This window comes from Cricetulus griseus, chromosome 7 (assembly GCF_003668045.3).
Source record: "Cricetulus griseus strain 17A/GY chromosome 7, alternate assembly CriGri-PICRH-1.0, whole genome shotgun sequence".
NCBI classification, from domain to species: Eukaryota; Metazoa; Chordata; class Mammalia; order Rodentia; family Cricetidae; genus Cricetulus; species Cricetulus griseus.
In genome coordinates, this window is record NC_048600.1 from 100,957,963 (window position 1) to 100,977,824 (window position 19,862).

General features: G+C 48.2%; 1 protein-coding gene across 1 annotated transcript; it reads left to right on the plus strand.

The window, feature by feature from the left end:
- Positions 1–10,113: 10,113 nt before the first annotated feature.
- Positions 10,114–18,826, plus strand: Mpo (myeloperoxidase). The gene is made up of 12 exons (XM_035447545.1): positions 10,114–10,189; positions 10,336–10,429; positions 10,734–10,909; positions 11,351–11,474; positions 11,574–11,703; positions 11,783–11,989; positions 12,801–13,119; positions 15,096–15,256; positions 16,259–16,514; positions 16,826–16,996; positions 17,756–17,993; positions 18,622–18,826. Exons 1-12 carry the CDS (start codon positions 10,114–10,116, stop codon positions 18,824–18,826), a joined length of 2,157 nt encoding a protein of 718 aa, XP_035303436.1.
- Positions 18,827–19,862: the final 1,036 nt, after the last annotated feature.

Consider the following 19,862-nt stretch of genomic DNA (forward strand, 5'->3'; position numbering starts at 1 on the left):
CTCTAAATAGACGCTCCCAAGAGGGAACTGAGCCTCGAGTAAGTAACCAAGCACCAAGCACTGTCAGATCAGGGCTGGACCCATGCCTCTGGATTCCCAGCCTGCCTCCCTAACCTCCTCTTGGCTTCCTGTCGTGCTCTGCTGGTCCTTTCTTGGCCTTCTTTGCTTCCCAGACAGGCCCCTGGGTGGAGACACGGGCCACTCTAATAATGGCTCTGGCTGTCTTCCCTCTGTCTTCCCTCCCCTGAAGGAACATTTGCACTGGAGTGTCCCCTGGGGCAGGGGGCAGACCCATGTATATATGTACATACTCAGTGCCTCAGTCCAGCTCCTCCATCTGCTTCACCACACAAGTCAGGGGAGGAGAAAGGCCATGCCAAAGCGGGCCTGACCCCGCCCCATAGTGCTCCACCCCTCCCTGCCCAGGCCACCTGGCCTCTGTGTCATCCTATTCCCCCAAACCCAGGGGACCAGGGGGCAGAAAGCAGGAGTTGGGTTTGCCTTATTTTGCTCATTGGATTCAACTTCTCTTTTGCATCATTTTCTTCCAGTCCCTGTTGGGGGTCAGGGGCTGAGGGAAAGGACAGATTTATGCAGCTATTTTCATACATGCCCTTGTTCAGAGTGGGTAGGGGTCTCTTTACCCTAACTCTAACCATCCCATCCTTCACCTCTTGTCTGAGCGAGTCTCTTTGCATGTTTCCTTTGCTGTGGTGGAGATGTTTGATTGAACCCCCACCCCTACCCTGGTCTCCAGGGATGTGGGATGGTGGGGGCACTTGTTTAAAAAGACATTTTATTATAATAAAGTCTATTTTCACAAAATTGATGGTGGTCTCTGCCTGAGCAAAAGACTCCTAAGAGGGATGGGTCATGGTGATGACATTGGATTCATGACTCCAATGCCCAGAAACCTTCCTTGAAGGGTGGCTGAGGCAAAAGTTAAGTTGGCCCCAGTGTCCTTCCTGAGTCACTGGGCTAGGTATGAGACAGGGTAGGCTGGTGGGGGAGAGACACCTTGGGAAGTGAGCAGAGGCAATAGAAGAGAGAAGGCATCCATTGCAAGAGAGTGGGCTGGCCACACCCAACTTGCATCCCTTCCCTGCCCTCTCCATAAGATCCATAGAAATAACAGGTACAAGGAAAATGGAACCAACGAGCAAGCACCTCACCAAGTCCTATTTGAAAGCAGCAAACAGGCATCTTAGGCTGGAAACACAACAGGATTGTAAGAAGATGGAACCGGTAGGGATCATGTTCAGAAACCTCAGAGCAGGGTGTATATGGGAGAATTCAGCACACTGCTCCATTCCAGAGAGACAGACTATACAGACAACAATATCAACAACAACAAACCCAAATCTCCATCCTTAAAAAAATATTAGACAACTATAGTAATTGCAATGGTGGCATATTAACATAGGATAGGTAAAGGAATCAGGAGACCAGTAGATTGGAACAATCTAGAAATACTCAATTTATGGCTAAGTGATAGAAGTGGTATCTCAAGTCAGCAGAGAAATGACAGATTAGTATTAAGAGGTCTCGCTGGGTGTGGAGGTGCACACCTTTGATCTTAGCTCTTTGGAAGCAGAGGCAGGAGGATCTTTATGAGTTTGACTACATAGTGAGATCCAGGCCAGCCAAGGGATACATAGTGAGACCCTGTTTAAAAAAAGCAAAACAAATAAATAAAGGAAGGAAGGAGGAAGAAAGAACTCTGTGTTCATATGCACAGAACTTTAAAATGAGTTAAAACTTAAATATTAACTGTGAGGTTTTCTAAGCATACACAAGAACATATGTTTACTACCTTTAGAGAGGGGACAGGTACAAAAGAAAATTCTGGAGATTACTAAATGGCATGACAAATAGATGAAAAGCAAGTGATAAAGAAAACATGTTGCAAATATTTTCTTCACCAGTGGCAACATACATGAGAACTGAAGAATTACCATTTACACAGAACATAAGCAACTTCTACAAATCAAAGAGAGTGACAATTCAAGAGAAAAATAGACAAAACCAGACAGAAAACTCACAGTGGTTTCTAATGCAAATAAAAGTATGCCCACTCTCACTACTAATCTAAGAGATGAAAATGAATTGATAACATGTGATCCCATTCCAGTTTTGCAAAAAAGAAAGCAAAACTTACTGGAAAGCAGTTTGGAAATATCTAGGGAATGAAAATTCAAGACAATACCTTAGAGGCAGGGGATATACACAGTGGAATACTCCTTCCCTTAAAAAAATTAAAATGCACAAAACCAAGACAGAGGGCTCGTCTAGCATGTTTGAGGCGGGTCACACTCCAGAACACAAAAACACAAATGCTAAAAACTTGTGGCTACTTACACCAGAGAACAGGTATGGGTGCACAAGAGACTTCCTATTTCTTTTTTATTTTTATTTATTTATTTATTTTTTGTTTTTCAAGTCAGGGTTTCTCTGTAGCTTTGAGGCTGCCTGGAACTAGCTCTTGTAGACCAGGCTGGTCTCGAACTCACAGAGATCCACCTGCCTCTGCCTCCCGAGTGCTGGGATTAAAGGCATCTGCCACCAACGCCCAGCAAGACTTCCTATTTCATTGTTTATAAATTAAAAAAATAATTTATTTAACCTTTATTTTATGTGCATTGGGGTGAAGATATCAGATTCTCTGGAACTAGAGTAACAGACAGTTGTGAGCTGCCATGTAGGTGCTGGGAATTGAACCTGTGTCCTCTGGAAGAACAGTCAGTGCTCTTAACCACTGAGCCATCTCTCCAGCCCCAAAATGTCATCTTCTATTAAGAGAAACTTGATCACATAAAAGCCGCATAGCCCAATGAAGGAAATGTAATAATTAATTAAATTAAAGGACTTTTTGACAAAACTGTGGATTCAACTTAGGGCCTCATATATGCAAGGCAAGTACTATACCACTGGGCCGTGGCCCCAGCCCTTACACAACAATTTAAAAAGTGATGTTTTAAAAATGTTTTTGTTAATTCTTTGAGAAATTTGTACAACGTAGTTTGTTTGATCCTCTTCACCCTTCCCCCAACTCTTCCCACATCCACAGTTCCTGTCCTTAACCACCCAACTCTGTGTCCCCTCTCTCTCTTTTAAACTTCTTGAGCCTAATTTGTTCTGCTTATGTACTCTTGGGCATGTTCTACCGATCAGGGTCACTCCCGTAATGAAAGCACCCTCTTCCTCTTCCTGCAGCTATGAGCTGCCAATAGCAGCTAGAGGTGGGACTTGTGCTCAGCTCCCCTCTCCATGCTGGGACTTTGTCTGGCTTGGGCTTGGGCAGGCCTTGTGCATGCTGAGTGACATGTTTTGTTTTTTGTTTTTAAGTAACATAAGGCATAATCCGCAAGAATTATTTTCTCCTCTCCTTCCCCCCTCCTCCCTCTCCCCCTCCCCCTCCCTCTCTCCTTTCTCAGTGGTGAAGAGTGAGCCCAGGGCTTTGGTCAGGCAAGCACTGCACCACTGAGCTCCACTCCCAGACGAGATGTGTTGTTGAGTGTAAGAAACATGTTGCTGATAAAGTGATGTCGGCTGTGGAAAAATATTCCTCACAGATCCACAAATGGATGAATATACAGCGAATGGTTCCGAGAGACAAATAAAGATGACCACAGTGTTTATGCTCAAAGAGAGAAGGAAGCTGGGTGGTGGTGGCGCACACCTTTAATCCCAGCACTCAGGATGCTGAAGAAGGCAGATCTCTGTGAGTTTTAGGCCAGCCTGGCCTACAAAGTTACACAGAGAAACCCCCCATCTCGAAAAATAAAATAGGGAGAGAAGGAAAGTGGCTGAAGTTGGGAGTGTCACTGTAACCTTGTATAGCGGGAATTTTAACCTTATCTGTAATTTTTCTGACATAGGGTTCCATGTATCTCAGGCTGGCCTCCACTCTGCTATGAAGTTAAGGATGATCTCGAGTTAACATCTCCATGTTCTGAGCTTGGACATTATAGGTGCATTACGCTCTGCTCAATTCATGCAGTGTTGGGGACTGAACCCCTGGCCTTCTGTGTTGTAGACAATCAATCACTCTACCAACTGAGTCATATCCTCCGCCCCTCGTGTAATTTTAAACCTTCAATGAAAGAATATTTTGAAGAAAGTCAAAGCAAGAGCTACCTATAGGTTGGTTACAATTGGTGTGTTTGCATCCCCATTGTCAATGCTGGGTATCCAGCTTCCATAGCTTGCTGGAGGCACTTCCTTACACACACACACACACACACACACACACACACACACACACACACACACACACACGCAGAGGAATCTTCCTCTAATTCCAACTGAACTGTTTCCGACATGGTGTTAAGAAAGAGCTATCTGTTTTGCAAGCAGTGGCTTCCCAGTTATCACACAGGAAGCTGGGCTAAACGCTAGGGGCTGGGATGTTTGGGAAAGTCTGAGGGCAAGGGAGAGCAGAGAGACACGTGCATTGGGTGGGGTGTTCCCTCCCATGATGACTGTAGTCTGAGATGGGGCAGTTCCAGGGGTGCTCTCCAGAGACCTTCCCTGGGGCAGGGAGCTGAGGCATGACTTCTGGGGCAGTGCTTGTTTGGATTCTCTTCCCAGGGAGTCATCTTCTTCTGAGTTTCCAAGTTCTCAGAGGCCTAGGAGCACCAAACTCATACAAGGCCTATCGAGGCGAGGGAGAAACAGAGCACAGATCGGGCGGGGGTAGGGTGGGAGGGGGGTGGGGCTGCTGGCCTTGCAGTGGCCCCAAATTGGCACGGTTAAATGGTCAGAATCATTGGGAAATCACAGAGCATCTCCAGGCCCTGGGCACACTGGGCCCACAACCCATGTCCTGAGGCACAGGCTGGGGCTGCAGAGAGGCATCTGCTTGAGAACTCGCCCCTCCCGTGGGGGAGAGCTCCAGGCATTTGCTGTCTTTCTCAGCGGTATTCCTTGCTTAGTGCTGCCTAAGGAAAGGCAGGACCAGCCTCTCAGCTGGTGGGAACCCACAGTGCTCTCAGCTTAGAAGTCTGAAATCTCTGTGTGACTGCCCTATGTTGCCTGGGTGACCAACGACCTGCTTCATGACCTTCAGTGTTGCCTGGGCCCTTGAGCACAAAAATTCATAAGAATGTTGGGTCCTGCCTGTCTCCCCAGCCTAATCTAGCGCCCACTCTGCCCCTGCATTGAAATGATCTGAACCATGTCTACTATGTCAAGGGTTTGGGGTACCCAAAAGCCCTTTCCAATTTGTGCTTATTTGATCACCCCCCAAACATTCTTCAAGAGAGAATTCGAAGCATAGGTTCCTCAAAGAAGTCATTTTTGGTCTCCCTGACCCCCAGTTGATCCAAGTGCTTTGACACCCCATAAGAGCTTTGTGCAGGCGTGTAAGATGCCATTTGCTTGTCCTTGGGCTTCCTCACGGTGAGCTCCTTGAGGACAAGACCCATACTTCGCTCCATGGAGTGTGTTCCCTGCCCAGTGCAGCCCAACACTCGGAATATGCAAGGACTTAATAAATACCCATTAAATAAGTCACTGACGAAAGGTCAGCAATAACTGCAGAGGCCATTGATACAGAGTGTTGGCTTGGAAGCCAGCGAACCTGACAGATTATTCTGAACTGTGCCGCATTGGTATCCTTGGCAACAGCATTTCCTTGTTGGACTTTCTTCTTATCATCTCCGGTTTTTTTTTTTTTTTTAAAGCCATTAACTGTCTTCCTTCCAATCACTTAAAAAGGGCTGATGAGGGCCATTGGGGGAACAGGTGCTGTCATGCTTGGCTGCTGGAAGGATGGGGTGCAATCCTCATGAGGGGCATTTGGCAACAAATTCTAAAGCCCTAAAATTGTGCAAGCCCAAATTTTACTGCCAAGATATTCTGAAAAAATAAATTAAAGAATGGGTCTTCCTCTATCTCAAACAGGCTGACTTCAAGATCAGGATTCACCTGCCCCAGCATCCCCAGTGTTGGAATTAAGGGCATTTAGGGCTGCCCCCTGGGTAAGATTTCTTGCTAGGGAAATAACTGAAGAGGTGACTGGAGAGTTATCTCCAAGGACGTTCCTTCAAATATTGTCCATAATAATGAAAACTGGAAACAACCCAAGTATCTAACAAGAAGTGGTTAGCTAATAAATCACGTAAGTTATTCATACAGAATCTGCAGGCATAAAAATAAAGCAAATAGTGCCCAGTATGGTGGTGCATACCTTTAATCCCAGCAGATGGACCTCTATATAAGTTAGAGGCCAGCCTGGTCTACAGAGTGAATTTCAGGTCAGCTAGGGCTGCACAGAGCAACCCTGTCTCAAAACAGACAAGCAAAAAGGAATGAGACAAAAGGGGCCAGTGAAGTGACTCTGTGGGTAAAGGCACCTGCACCAAGCCTGAGGCTTGGAGTTCCATCTTTGGGATCCACATGGTGGAAAGAGAGAACTGACACCTGCAAACTTGTCCTCTGACTGCATTTATTTATTTTGTCATTTTTTATTGAGCTATACATTTTTCTCCCATTCCCTTCCCCCCTCTCCTCTCTCCTTTCACCCTTCCCCTTGCTCCCCACACTCCCAATTTACTCAGGAGGTCTATTTACCCTTCCTAGGCAAATCCATGTGTGTCTCTCTTAGGGTCTTCTAGGTTATCTGGGGCTGTGGCCTGTAGGCTGGTTGTCCTTTGTTTTATGTCTGATATTTTATGTCTGTTTTATGTCTGGGTTACCTTATTCAGGATGGCTTTTTCTAGTTTTGTTAATTTGCCTGAAAATTTCAATATGTCCTTTTTTTTTCCCGCTGAGTAGTACTCCATTGTGTAAATGTACCACATTTTCTTTATTCATTCTTTGGTTGAGAGATATCTTGGTTGTTTCCAGGTTCTGGCTATTACGAGTAATGCTGCTATGAACATAGCTGAGTTAATGTCCTTATGGTGTGTGTATGCATCCTTTAGTATATTCCCAAAAGTGGTATTGCTGGGTCTTCAGGTAGATTGATTGCCAATTTTCTGAGAAACTGCTATACTGATTTCCAAAGTGGCTGTGCAAGTTTGCACTCCCACCAGCAATGGAGGAGTGTTCCCCTTTCTCCACATCCTCTCCAGTATAAGCTGTCATCAGAGTTTTTGATCTTGGCCATTCTGACAGGTGTAAAATGGAATCTCGGAGTTGTTTTGATTTGCAATTCCCTGATGAATAAGGATGTTGAGAATTTCCCTCAGTGTCTTTCGGCCATTTGAGATTCCTTTGCTGAGAATTCTCTGTTTAGATCTGTACCAATTTTTCAATGAAACAAATGCATGCGTATTGACAAGAGGTGTGTAGACAAACTGTTGAGTCCCATAAGAAGTTGTGACAGTCTGGGTGGTTGTATTTGCTTGTGATCCTAGTAATCCAGAGGCTGAGGCAACAGGTGCTCAAGTTCAAAACCAGCCTGCGCAATACAATAAGACTCTGCGTCAAAAAAGTTATAAAATAATATAAAGTAATTCTTAATACTCTTTCAAGAGGAATAGCATTTCTTTTTGCAAAGGCTAGTAAATTATTAAAGTGTTGGTGAGTGCTAGAATTATGTGAAATTTAGTTCTTATTTCTTATTTATGTGAAAAACAATGACAAATCTTGAAAAAAATCAGCTGTAAAATCAATTGACTATAACTATTTTTTATTTACGTTGTTTTATTTCTGAGACTAGGTCTCATATAGGCCAGGCTGGCCTCAAGTCAGCTGTTCAGTTGAGGTTGACCTCTGACCTCTGATCCTCCTGCCTCACTTTCCCAAGTGCTCAGACTACAGGCATTGCCAGCATTTCCAGCTCAATTGATTTTTATTTCTTCCTTATTCATGACCTCTAGATTCTCATTGATGAAGATATGTTACCTGTAGATCTTAAAAAGTATATTCAAGCCCTGGAGAGATGGTCCAGAGAGTGAGGAGCACTGGCTGTTCTTCCATAGGTCCTGAGTTCAAGTCCCAGCAACCACATGGCGGCTCATAACCATCTATAATGATATCTGGTGCCCTCTTCTGATATGAAGGCAGACAGAACACTGTATACATGATGAATAAATAATTTTTGTCATTCTAATAAAGAGAATTAAATCGTTTATTGATTACATATGATAATGGATGATACACAAGCTTCATTCCCATCTGTTATTTTTATCTGATACCATTATTCAATTGATATTGCAGAGGGTGTGCCAACAACCATTTTATAACCAAATTGTGACTTTGCTTGGATGAACCTTTTAATGGTAAATAAGCATTTTTTAAAAAGTATATTCAAAAGCTTCTAAAATACTAGATTCAATTCTCAAAAAGCCATTTGTCCAAGTTCACACATAGCATGACCAGAAGAATGACTCTCTCTCTCTCTCTCCTTCTCTCTCTCTCTTCTGAGTCTGGGATCAGTTTCTCCCAGGTGATGGGATCCCTGGACACAGTGTGAAAATATTAGGGTGTGGCCTTGTCCCTTGTTCCTTAGCCAAGGTGGGATCTGAGCATACACAAGTGTGGATGACCGGAAAGTGACCAAACACTCTACACCAGACCTGAGGCCAGGCACCGTAATTTCCCTGATTGAGAATGGCAGTTCTACAGCTAGCCTTTCTCAAGGAAGACACTCCCCCTTTTCTATTTCCCAACGATTGATCCTGAATCATTCCTAACTGACTGCTCTCGTTTAGGAGAGGCCCTGGGCTGCATCACCAACTGACCATTAACCACAACCAGCTCTGCCCCCTGCAGAAGCAGACATGCATCCCTCCCCACCAGAAGTCAAGAAGGGGCTGTGGAGAGACAGAGGAAGTTGCCTTTGCTCTGAGCCTGTATCCCCCAGGGTCCTCCTTCCTGTGAAGTCTAACTGTCTCTAGCCAGATTTCCTGTTCCCTTGGCCCCACTGAGAACTGGGTTCCAGGGTTGGAGTGGGGGTGACTCTGAGGCTGCCTAAGGGGTCAGCATTACTGCATTTTCTCTATCACTTTCCCTTCCTCCTATGGGGGCGGGCTACACAACTCCCCCTAACTCCTTACTTTTGGTTTCTGAGTTTTGTTGCTTTCAGAGGAATCTGGGATACTCAGTTTAACCAGCACTCTTGAGGGGCTAGATGTCTGTGCTCTCTGGGAACAGCTCTGATCCATTCTCTTGCCTCTGTCCTCCATTTCTTCATGAGCTCCTCTGTGCATCCCTGTTGATAAAGTGAGTCATGAGGGATGACTAAAGAGAGACACTGGAGGATGCAGTGAGGCCTTGAAGAAGCGGGGTGGGGGGCAGCCTTGGTGGACTGAACCCCCAAACAACCTTTCAGAAGCACATTCATTGACTGTTACACAAAAGTTATTTTCAGAGTGAGACAAGTTCCTTACAACAGAGCCCTAATCTACGTGTTTCTTCTCTCTCTCCTCCTGCCTCTTTCTTTTTTGAGACAGGGTTTCTGTGTGTGACAGCCCTAGCTGTCCTGAAACTCACTACGTAGACCGGGTTGGCCTGGAACTCACAGAGATCTGCCTGCTTTTGCTTCCTGAGTGCTGGGTTAAAGGCATGTGCACCTCCACTCCTGACAACCTACGAGTTTCTTAAAGAGCATATCAGCTCTGTAACCTCTGCCTCTAATTGTTCAGTATCTGCTGTGCTTGAAGGTGCAAGACATCCTGGTTTACAAGTAGGTCTTGTGAGTAAGATCATGCAAAGGCTGCAAAGCTCCTTCAAGAAAACAGCTCACAGAATAAAGATAATTGCTTCATTCTGATGTTTACCAGATACAATGACCCTCCTAAGTTCCCACTACATATCCCTAGCCCCCTTGGGGGGAGGGAGTCTACTCTTGGGACAGATCTCTTTTTACATTGCCCCGCCTCCAGCTTCAAGGACATAAAAGCCCAGTTTTAGTGAGAGGCATTGACAGTGTCTCAGGTGAGCTGTAGAGCTGAGCTCTTGGTGACTGGAAACTATAGCTGGGGGTGGGTGGGTTGTAGACCCCTCCCTCGCAGAGGCCTTCCTCATTGAAGGGACCCATTACGATAGGGCTGGGTCTGAAGAGAGAGGAGGGCTTGGGAGGCAAGGGTTGGTAAGCCTTTCCCAATGCTCTTATCTCTGTCTTCAGATGCTCTGGTACCTCCTGGGCTGGGCTCTTTTGCAGAGATGAAGCTATTCTTGGCCTTGGCAGGCCTCCTGGCACCTCTGGCCATGCCTCAGACCTCCAGTGGTGCCACTCCAGGTATTGGTGCCAAAAGGAGGGAGACTGGGTATACTGGGGAGATTCTCAGCCCAGTGGCTCCTTTTCCCCTGGGCAGCCTCCTTTGCTCTGGGGCCTGGTGAAGGGCTTCGAGCCACTCCTGACCTTGTGATTTATGCTCTGGGCAGTTATCCCCGGGGAAGTGGAGAATTCAGAGATCCTGACCTGTATGGAGGAGGCCAAGCAGCTAGTGGACAAGGCCTACAAAGAGCGGAGAGAAAGGTGGGAATGCCAGGCACAGGCCAGGCCTGGGCAAACCTTCTCCAAATCTTTTGGCGAAGGGACACAAGTGGGGACTTTGTAGAAAGGATGGGGACCCACCAGCGGTGCTGGGGCTGTCTGTCTGTACTTGAGTCTGGTAGTAAGAACAACTTCAAAGCCACTCCTTCAATGGCACGTCCATAGCCTTTGACAGAAGAAACCCACTTTTCCTCTGTGGTCCTATACACAGTTCTGTTTGGACACCACAGGCGGGGCTCTGCTGAGTGTCTCTGTCCCCTTCTCTGACCCTCCCTTGTCTAAGCAGCATCAAGCAGAGTCTTCGAAGAGGCACCGCTAGCCCCATGGAACTCATATCCTACTTCAAGCAGCCCGTGGCAGCCACCAGAACAGCGGTGAGGGCTGCAGACTATCTTCACGTGGCCCTAGACCTGCTGAAGAGGAAGTTGCAGCCCCTGTTTCCAGGGCCTTTCAATGTCACTGGTACTGTAACCCTCCCTTTAGTCACCACCTCCTCACCCCCTGGAAGCTTTTACCACAATCCTCCCTAATTCTCCCTCTAATGCAGTGATTTCTCGACCTCTGGGTCACGACTCCTTTGAGGGTCAAATGACCCCTTTCACAGGGGTTACCTTAAAACCATAGGAAAACACACATCTTTACATTACAATTCATAACTAAAAAAATTATAGTTATGAAGTAGCAAGGAAAATAATGCTATGGTTGGGGGTCACCACAACATGAGGACGGTGTTAACGTGTCTCAGAGTTAGGATGGTTGAGAATCCCTGCTCCAAAGAGTGTCAGAGGTACCTAGCATTCCTTCTACTTCCCAGCTAGGGAGCCTACCCCAGACTCACTCTCACTGGGCTCCTCAGCCCCAGGTTACCTGGCTCAGGTCTAAGATCCTGGTTCACTCTGGCAGATGTGCTGACACCTGCTCAGCTGAATCTGTTGTCCAAGTCAAGTGGCTGCGCCTATCAGGACGTGAAGGTGACATGCCCTGAGCAGGACAAGTATCGCACCATCACCGGACACTGCAACAATAGGTACGGACCCAGGGCAGGAGTTCACGGATGTGTGGTATAGCAACTGCTAGGTCCTGCCTGTGGCGACCCCTTGGGCCAGTGCTCTGTGCTTCCCTGCAGACGCAGCCCCACGCTGGGGGCCTCTAACCGCGCCTTTGCACGCTGGCTGCCTGCCGAGTACGAAGATGGCTTCTCTTTGCCCTTCGGCTGGACGCCCCGGGTCAAGCGCAGTGGCTTCACGGTGCCATTGGTGAGCGTTCAGGAGAGGGAGAAAAGCCTAGCCTGATGTTCAGGACCCAGGCACCCACTGACTCCTGCTATCTCTGCAGGCTCGAGCAGTCTCCAACGCCATTGTCCGCTTCCCCAATGATCAGCTGACCCGGGACCAGGAGCGCGCTCTCATGTTCATGCAGTGGGGACAGTTTCTGGACCACGATGTAACCTTGACTCCCGAGCCAGCTACCCGGTCCTCCTTCTTCACTGGCCTCAACTGCGAGACCAGCTGCCTGCAGCAGCCACCGTGCTTCCCCCTCAAGGTGCTACCTCCTTCCATCCACCAGTCAGGGTTCACATTAGTGGCCATGCTCCTTCTGTGTGAACTAGGGTTCCTTCCTAGCCCCTGCTTGCTGGTCCTGACTTCTGGGTCCAGAGTCAATACTTGTCTCCCTCAGCAGAGCCAGCTGTCAACCAGGGTTATCACTCTCTCGGCATATTTATTATGTGCCCTTAGCCTAGCTTGCCCTGGGTAGTGGTGGTGATGGGGCAGGAAGGGGGGGAGTGACTGGCTCTTTGTGAGGCTGGGAGAATTCTGGGATGTGGACCTGACCTGTCTTCTTTGTACCTCCCAGTGTGGGAGCACTGACCTGTTCCCCCTCTCTGAGGGGCTTTTACCTAAAACCCTGCTTCACAGTGTGTGTGTGTGTGTGTGTGTGTGTGTGTGTGTGTTTGGGTTTCCCAGTAGTCAGGCTCAGGATTGAGACACCTGCTGTGTAGGGAGGGAGGTGGGGAGAAGGAAGGCAGAGACTGAAGGGGAAGTAAAAGCACAGGATACTGACAGGGGAAGGGAGAGAGACAAGAGGAAAAGGCAGAAACTGCAGAGAAGAGGATTAAGTGGCATAGAGAAGGGGGTCAGAGGACTGGCTTTGCCCAGCCCCTAGGGGATCTCTGCATTCCAGTTCAGTGTGCTCTTTTTCACCCCTAAACCTCAGTATCTCTGCTGGCTGAGCCACACTAATTGCATGGGTCCCCGAGAGTGGAGGGGTCAGAGTTCTCTTCAGCAGGTAATAAGCCATTCCCTCCTACTGTCCATACCCAGAAAAGCCAGGCTAGCCTCTCTCTGTGCCACAGATCCCACCTAATGACCCACGAATCAAGAATCAAGAGGATTGCATACCCTTCTTCCGCTCCTGCCCAGCATGCACCAGGAGCAATATCACCATTCGCAACCAGATCAACGCGCTCACTTCCTTCGTGGATGCCAGTGCTGTGTATGGCAGTGAGGACCCCCTGGCCAGGAGGCTGCGTAACCTCACCAACCAGCTCGGGCTGCTGGCAGTCAATACCCGCTTTCGAGACAATGGCAGGGCCCTGATGCCCTTTGACAACCTGCACGATGACCCCTGCCTCCTCACCAACCGCTCTGCTCGAATTCCTTGTTTCCTGGCAGGTCAGCCTGGGGCCTGGACTAGAGGTGTTCCCTGTGGGAGATTGTATGTGAGCAGCTTGTGGGTTTGTGATGAGCGACTCTGGTCTCACCAACTTCTTATTAGTTCAGTTGCCTTGGTAACAAGTTAGAGAGACACAAAAGGAAAAAACAACCACAAAAACAACACACACACACACACACACACACACACACACACACACACCTCTAATCCACCAGCCTAAAATGAAGACACAGGGCTGCCAAGGAGCCTCTATTACCCCCCAGACTATGGAGAAGGAGAGAGCTGAGTTGTCCTTTGAGAACAGAGAACTAAAACAACAAAGAGGAATGTGGTGCCCTCACCCTTTCCAATCTATACTGTCCAATCTAGAGCCAGTAGCCACACATGATTATTTTAATGAAATTATTTTAATTATTATTAATAGTTATTTAATCATTTTAATTATTTTTAGAAGGGTGTGGTGGTGCACACCTTTGATCCCAGCACTTGGGAGGCAGGAAGATATTTGTGAGTTCAAGGCCAGTCTGGTCTAGAGTGAGTTCCAGGACACTCAAAGCTACACATAGTGAGACCCTCTTTTATTATAAATAAATAAATGAGTTTAAACTGAATCCAAAGTTTCTGCTGTAACCCCATTTTAAGGGCTCAGTAGTCCCGGGGCTAGTGGCCCCCTACTGGACAGTGGAGGAGTGATTGTTTTTATCACCCCAGAAAGTTCTAGTGGATACTATCACAGACTATCACCACTTGGTCATTTGGTTTCTTAGGAAGACAGAAGATGGGCTTTCGAATGGAGACACCAGGCAGTTTAGGGATGGGATTGGGCTGGTGCTGTGGCCACACCAATAAATCCATCCCCCTTCTTTGTGATTATGCTGGGTTGTATAGCTAGCCTTAGCTGGTGTAGTATTTGCTTTGTAGCCCAGGCTAGCTTCCTGTCTTATCCTCCAAGTGCTGGGATGACACACATGTGCCACCAAGCCCAGACCAGTATGTTTTGATGTAAACATGATGGCGACAGAGGTCTCTTCTTACCCCACTCTCCCTTCTAAGGCTTTCTTGGGGCCCCAGAAGAGAGTCATGGTCACTGTATGGATGGATTTTGGGGGTTGGGCACTCTCTTCTGGGCTAGTCATGGCCTCTGGTTGTTCATCAGATGGAGAAGGTGCTCTGGGGGTATCCAGAATTTCCTTTCTGGAGCTGGCAAGGGCTAGACCCAGTCAATTCTTATAGCAAATGCTCTGGTCTCACCCTCAGGCCTTCCCTGTTGAAGGTTTAGGGAGGGCTAGAGAAATCAGAGACTTGGTTTCCTTGGACAGTCTTATGTGTGGGCTCCACACATCCTGTGCCCTCCCCCCCACCACAACAGGCCCTACAATTGGCCTATAGTAAGCATGCTACTGATACCTCTGTTCAAATAGTAGAGGCTCTCTGGTGTCCTATTTGAGAAAGACTCCGAGTCTAATTTTTGCAGGAAACATGCATGCTACTCTTTGGCTGACACCAAATCGAGGCAATAACTGAGTTCTCATTCTCAGGAGTGTTCGTGTATTGTGGTGTGTGCCAGTACAGTGGGTGTGTCTGTGATGTGTATAGCATGAGTATGTATGTGTGTGAGGTGTGTGTATCTGTGGTGTGGTGTGGATATGTATGTGTGTGTCTGGGGTATAGTATGGATATGTATGTGGTGTGTGTGTGTGTGTGTGTGTGTGTGTGTGTGTGTGTGTGTAAGGGTAAAATAAAGAAGGGCACTAGCCTTGGACCTTGTGCTTAGGGAGTTCCTTAAGTCAAACTGATGCTATTGGCCAAGGCTGCAGGAGGAACTGCAGTGTTCTAAGCTCCTGTGTCAGCCTGGAGCTGACATGTGAGGCTGGCGTGAGAGGGTGGGTGGAGAGCAGGCACAGGAGAGCCTCTGAAGGCCTTGGCTGCACAGGGGCTGGGGACCATAGACATGACAAGACTTTGCTTCCTTAAGGGGACATGCGCTCCAGTGAGATGCCGGAACTCACCTCCATGCACACCCTCTTCCTTCGAGAGCATAACCGCCTGGCCACACAGCTCAAGAGCCTGAATCCTCGCTGGAGTGGGGAAAGGCTCTACCAGGAGGCCCGAAAGATTGTTGGAGCCATGGTCCAGGTAGGCTGTCCTCTAACAAGCATCCTGGCCATGTGTTCCTGGGAAAATTACTTTCCCGGATGAACTCTGACCTCTATCCACAATACTGTAAGGCTCAGAGGAACCCAGTGGAAACAGCCAGCAGATGAGACAAGCTTGAGAAGTAAACTTCCCTTGCCTCTGTCTTCCCAGGGCTTCTTTCCTGAGGGCTCAGGGACAGTGTTGGTTTGGTTTTTCAGAGATCATTTCTGAGGTTGTTACTAGGGAGGGTCTTAAGCAGAGACATCACTGTCACTATTGGCTCTTTTATCCTCTTGTCATCATCTTGTATTTTTTTTCCCCCTGGAGCAGTGTTCCTCCACCTGTTTTCTAACATTTGATGTTCCAGTGACTCCTATTCTCCCAAGAATGTAAATAATTGTCTACATCATGCACACACACACACACACACACACACACACACACCTTTACTTGATTTTAGAGAGAGAGGTGAATTGCTGAAGGTGGAGTTTTGGTTTACATTCACACACACAAGTGGATTTCATTTTAGCCTCAGAGACAATTCTAGCTTTGGATCCAGAGTGAGGAGATTGTTCTGCAGCGTCCCTTCACTGGGAGACATCACACCAGAGCAGATCTCTGTCCTGCTATCATCCTGCGACAAGCCCTACTGTGTGCAGGCTATTGGGGGACACTGTGAATACTCACATTGCAACTTCCCTGGCTCCCCATGAGTAATGAGACACTACTAACTAAAGGCAGAAGCCATATTACAGTGGCTAACAAGGCACTTGTTTAATCTTCTGAGACAATGATATAATTTATTCCTAATTTACATTTGTTGTTCAGAGAGTTTAATAACGGACCTGAGGTCACATAGCCAGGGACAGTAGAGCTCTTTTATGTCTTCCAGTGCCACTCTGTTAAGTTCAGATCTAAGGCTGTGGGATGTAAGTGTCTGACCCTATCCAGAGACTGCAGGGAGGAGTCAATAGACGGCTCTTGCAAGTGACTTTGTTTTAGATCATCACATACCGGGACTACCTGCCCTTGGTGTTAGGGCCAGCAGCCATGCGGAAGTACCTACCCAGATATCGAGGCTACAATGACTCAGTAGACCCTCGAATTGCCAACGTCTTCACAAATGCTTTCCGCTATGGCCACACCCTCATCCAACCCTTCATGTTCCGCCTGGACAATCAGTACCGGCCCACAGGGCCCAACCCCCGGGTCCCACTCAGCAAGGTCTTTTTTGCCACCTGGCGAGTTGTGAAGGAAGGTAAGTGGAACCTGAGACAGGCCAGCAGCTAAGGGTAGGGCAGCATGGGTTGTACTAGGATGGGGAGAACTTTTTCCATTCCTTTTTTGGGATCTGGCATGGTTTTGCAGATCATTGCCCCAAGAGGCTAGGGCTGTAATCACCCCAACCTTGTGAACCCTAAGGTCAGAGAGTACCTGCTGAGGATTACTCACTGGGGCCCCCTTGGCCTCGGGTGTTGCATGTGCCTAGACCTCTTCTCTGACCCCTTAGACTGCCTGGAATCTGGTAGCAAGCTAATCCTTCCTTTTACCTTGCTCACTGGTGCCCAGGTGGAATTGACCCCATCCTCCGAGGCCTCATGGCCACCCCTGCCAAACTAAATCGCCAGAACCAGATTGTGGTGGATGAGATCCGGGAGCGACTCTTTGAGCAGGTCATGAGGATTGGGCTGGATCTTCCGGCTCTGAACATGCAGCGCAGCAGGGATCATGGCCTCCCAGGTGAGGGGCCACCCCCAGCCCCATCCCGCCTCCCAGATGGAGCCTGCCTCTCCTCCCTGCACAGGGCCCTTTCTCCAGCTCTCAGGAAGCACCTGAGGCCAGGCCCTGCCATATCCAGGCCCTCATGACCAAATTTCAGCCTCTCTTGGCTTCTTCACAAGCTGGACTCTTGTATCCTGCACTAGCAGCTGAAAAAAGTATTGTTCTATGATCTGGAAATCTGTCTCCTTCATCAGTTCCTTCTGACTCATTCATGAACTCGAGGGCAGAAGAGTACCACTGGCAGTTTGCTGTTTTGGAAACAGGGTTTAGAGGGTCTCAGAGCCTGGCTATGTGCTGTAGTCAAGTCAGTGACAGATCTGGAGCTGAACCCAAGCGAATCATCCTAAGAAAAAGCCCATGCCTGTGTTGTGGAGAAGCACAACTGGCCACACCTCGGAGACCCACTTTCACTCTAGGGTCAGAGGGAGATGCATCTGGCTGTTCTAAGGGACGATGTGCTGTTTCCATGCTTGATCTGGCAGGACCCATGCCTCAGAGTGAGAGAGAAAGGAAAGGACAATGAGAGTTCTGGAGACTTCCAGCTGTCCACTCTGGTCTGAGCCTGTCATTCATTCAGGGGTCCATTGTGCTTATGGTCTGTGTACTGGTGAGGGCCTTTGAAGGTCTATAGAGCTCCCCTGCTGTTCCCACTCCTCCTCTCTTGACCTTGCAGGACAGGGACCCCTTTACAGCTACCTGTTCTCTGACTCAATGCAGGATACAATGCCTGGAGGCGCTTCTGTGGGCTTCCACAGCCCAGCACAGTGGGTGAGCTTGGCACGGTGCTAAAGAACATGGGATTGGCCCAGAAGCTGATGGCACAGTATGGCACACCCAACAACATTGACATCTGGATGGGTGGTGTGTCTGAACCCCTGGAACCAAATGGCCGAGTAGGTCAACTCCTTGCCTGTCTCATTGGCACACAGTTTAGGAAGCTACGGGATGGCGATCGGTAAGGAAGCCGTGGACTGGCAGGGTGGCACATACATGCTGGGCTGGGAGGCAGGCACAGGCCACAGCTCTCATGTGGACAACTTATAAGGGTTAGGTCCACCATGTGAGGTTCAGGGATGGTACTCAGGCTGTCAGCCTTGGTGGCAAGTGCCTTTAACCACTGAGCCATGTTGCTGTTCCCAAAATGCCTCTCTTAATATTTCCTCAGTGCTACTATGGAGCTGCCAGTCACCATGGGATAGTCACAGTTTAGTTCTCCAACTGTCTCCCTTTCATGTCATTCTATCATGGTCCTGTCTATCTCTATGTCTAGTTCTTATCTAGCTTGCATGACACCTTTGGGAATACTATCAAACTGTGTCCTTATCAAGGAGAGCAGATCACAAATGCCACCCAGGCGGTCTTCCACCCTTGTGGTTGCATGTATGACACAGGAGCAAGGGACATATCCAAGTAGCCCTGCACTCTCTTCCGTGCTCTCCTGGACCTCTCCTGTGCTGTAGGGCAGAATCTTCCGTGGCCCTCTCACACTCAAGAGGCAGCTCAAGCCAGGTGATGTCCTCCCAGCCCAGGGTCCTCTGTCTTGGGACATCCTCAGACACTGTGTCCATGATGCTCCCACGCAGGTTTTGGTGGGAGAAGCCAGGTGTGTTCAGTGCACAGCAGAGACGGGCCCTGGCCAGCATCTCCTTGCCCCGCATCATCTGTGACAACACTGGCATCACCACTGTGTCCAAGAACAACATCTTCATGTCCAACTCATACCCACGAGACTTCGTCAACTGTACCTCCATCCCTAAGCTGAACCTGGCTTCCTGGAGGGAGGCTTAGAGGCTGGGTGAGGGCATGCCGTTCTGAAGGGTGTGGTTGTTTGGCCAATGGGAACCACAGAGAGCTCTTCCCTAAGAGAAGCCCTCCATGTGGATGTTGTGGGTAGCAGCTGAAAAAAAGAGATGACTGGATTTTCACTTGTGTGTGCGAATGCATGTGTGCATAGATGCTTGTACATGTCTGTATATGCAACATATGCAAATTAGCATTTCATGTGTGTATTGTCTGTGAGCATGGGCAATTTTCATGTACCCGTATGTATGTCCATCACGTGACTCTGTGCTTACTGCTTATGACAATGCTAAGAACATGGGAGGAAGCAAGGAAAATGAGTCAAGTCTAAACTCTGTAACATAGTACTGTAATTTGAGCAAATTACTCTAAGTACGAAGATTCTTCCTTACAAATAAAAGCAGTCATGGCTTGTTGGAGGGCCTATTGCATCCTCCCTTTCTCCATTCACTGAGCACCCACTATGTGCCAGGCACTGTGCTAGGCATGGGAAAAAGAGGCAAAAAGACGAATGCCAAGTCCTTGACCATATTCTGGTTAGCGGAAACAAGGTGGTGGCCTCTGGGGGGGATGCAGTTAGCTGTTTTCCTGTGTGGTTATGTTCTGGGCCTAGGCCGGCCTGACTCAGGCCATGGTTTCTCCTTCCTTACTCTGTTCTTTTGCTATTCACAGGAGTCTGTCTGGAGAAGAACTAAGGCCATCAGCTTTTCTATACCACTTATTTGTACCTGAAGTTTACACTAATAAATCACTGGATGGGATCTGTTTTGTGTTTATGAAGGGGCTGCAGCCTCAGGAGGAGGCTCTCTCTGGACTGTGAACTTGCATCAGTGTGGTCTGTCACCTTGTGTTTCTAGAGTGATGGTGCTGAAAAGCTGTTCTCTGGCTAGCCCCTGTGTGGAGGGCAGCTAGTTCTTAGAATCCTTTAGACCAGGCCACCTTGAGCAAACCCTCATCCCTCACATCCCTCCTCTACCACTCTGGGGAACAGAAACGTGACAACCAAGCTCTGAGATTTGGCCTT

Bases quoted from the DNA above. Each gene is read 5' to 3' on its own strand.
- Mpo (XM_035447545.1), top strand. From the start codon at position 10,114: ATGAAGCTATTCTTGGCCTTGGCAGGCCTCCTGGCACCTCTGGCCATG. The intron at 11,990-12,800 runs GTGCTACCTCCT...TCTGTGCCACAG, and splicing joins CACCGTGCTTCCCCCTCAAG to ATCCCACCTAATGACCCACG. The intron at 16,515-16,825 runs GTAAGTGGAACC...ACTGGTGCCCAG, and splicing joins CTGGCGAGTTGTGAAGGAAG to GTGGAATTGACCCCATCCTC.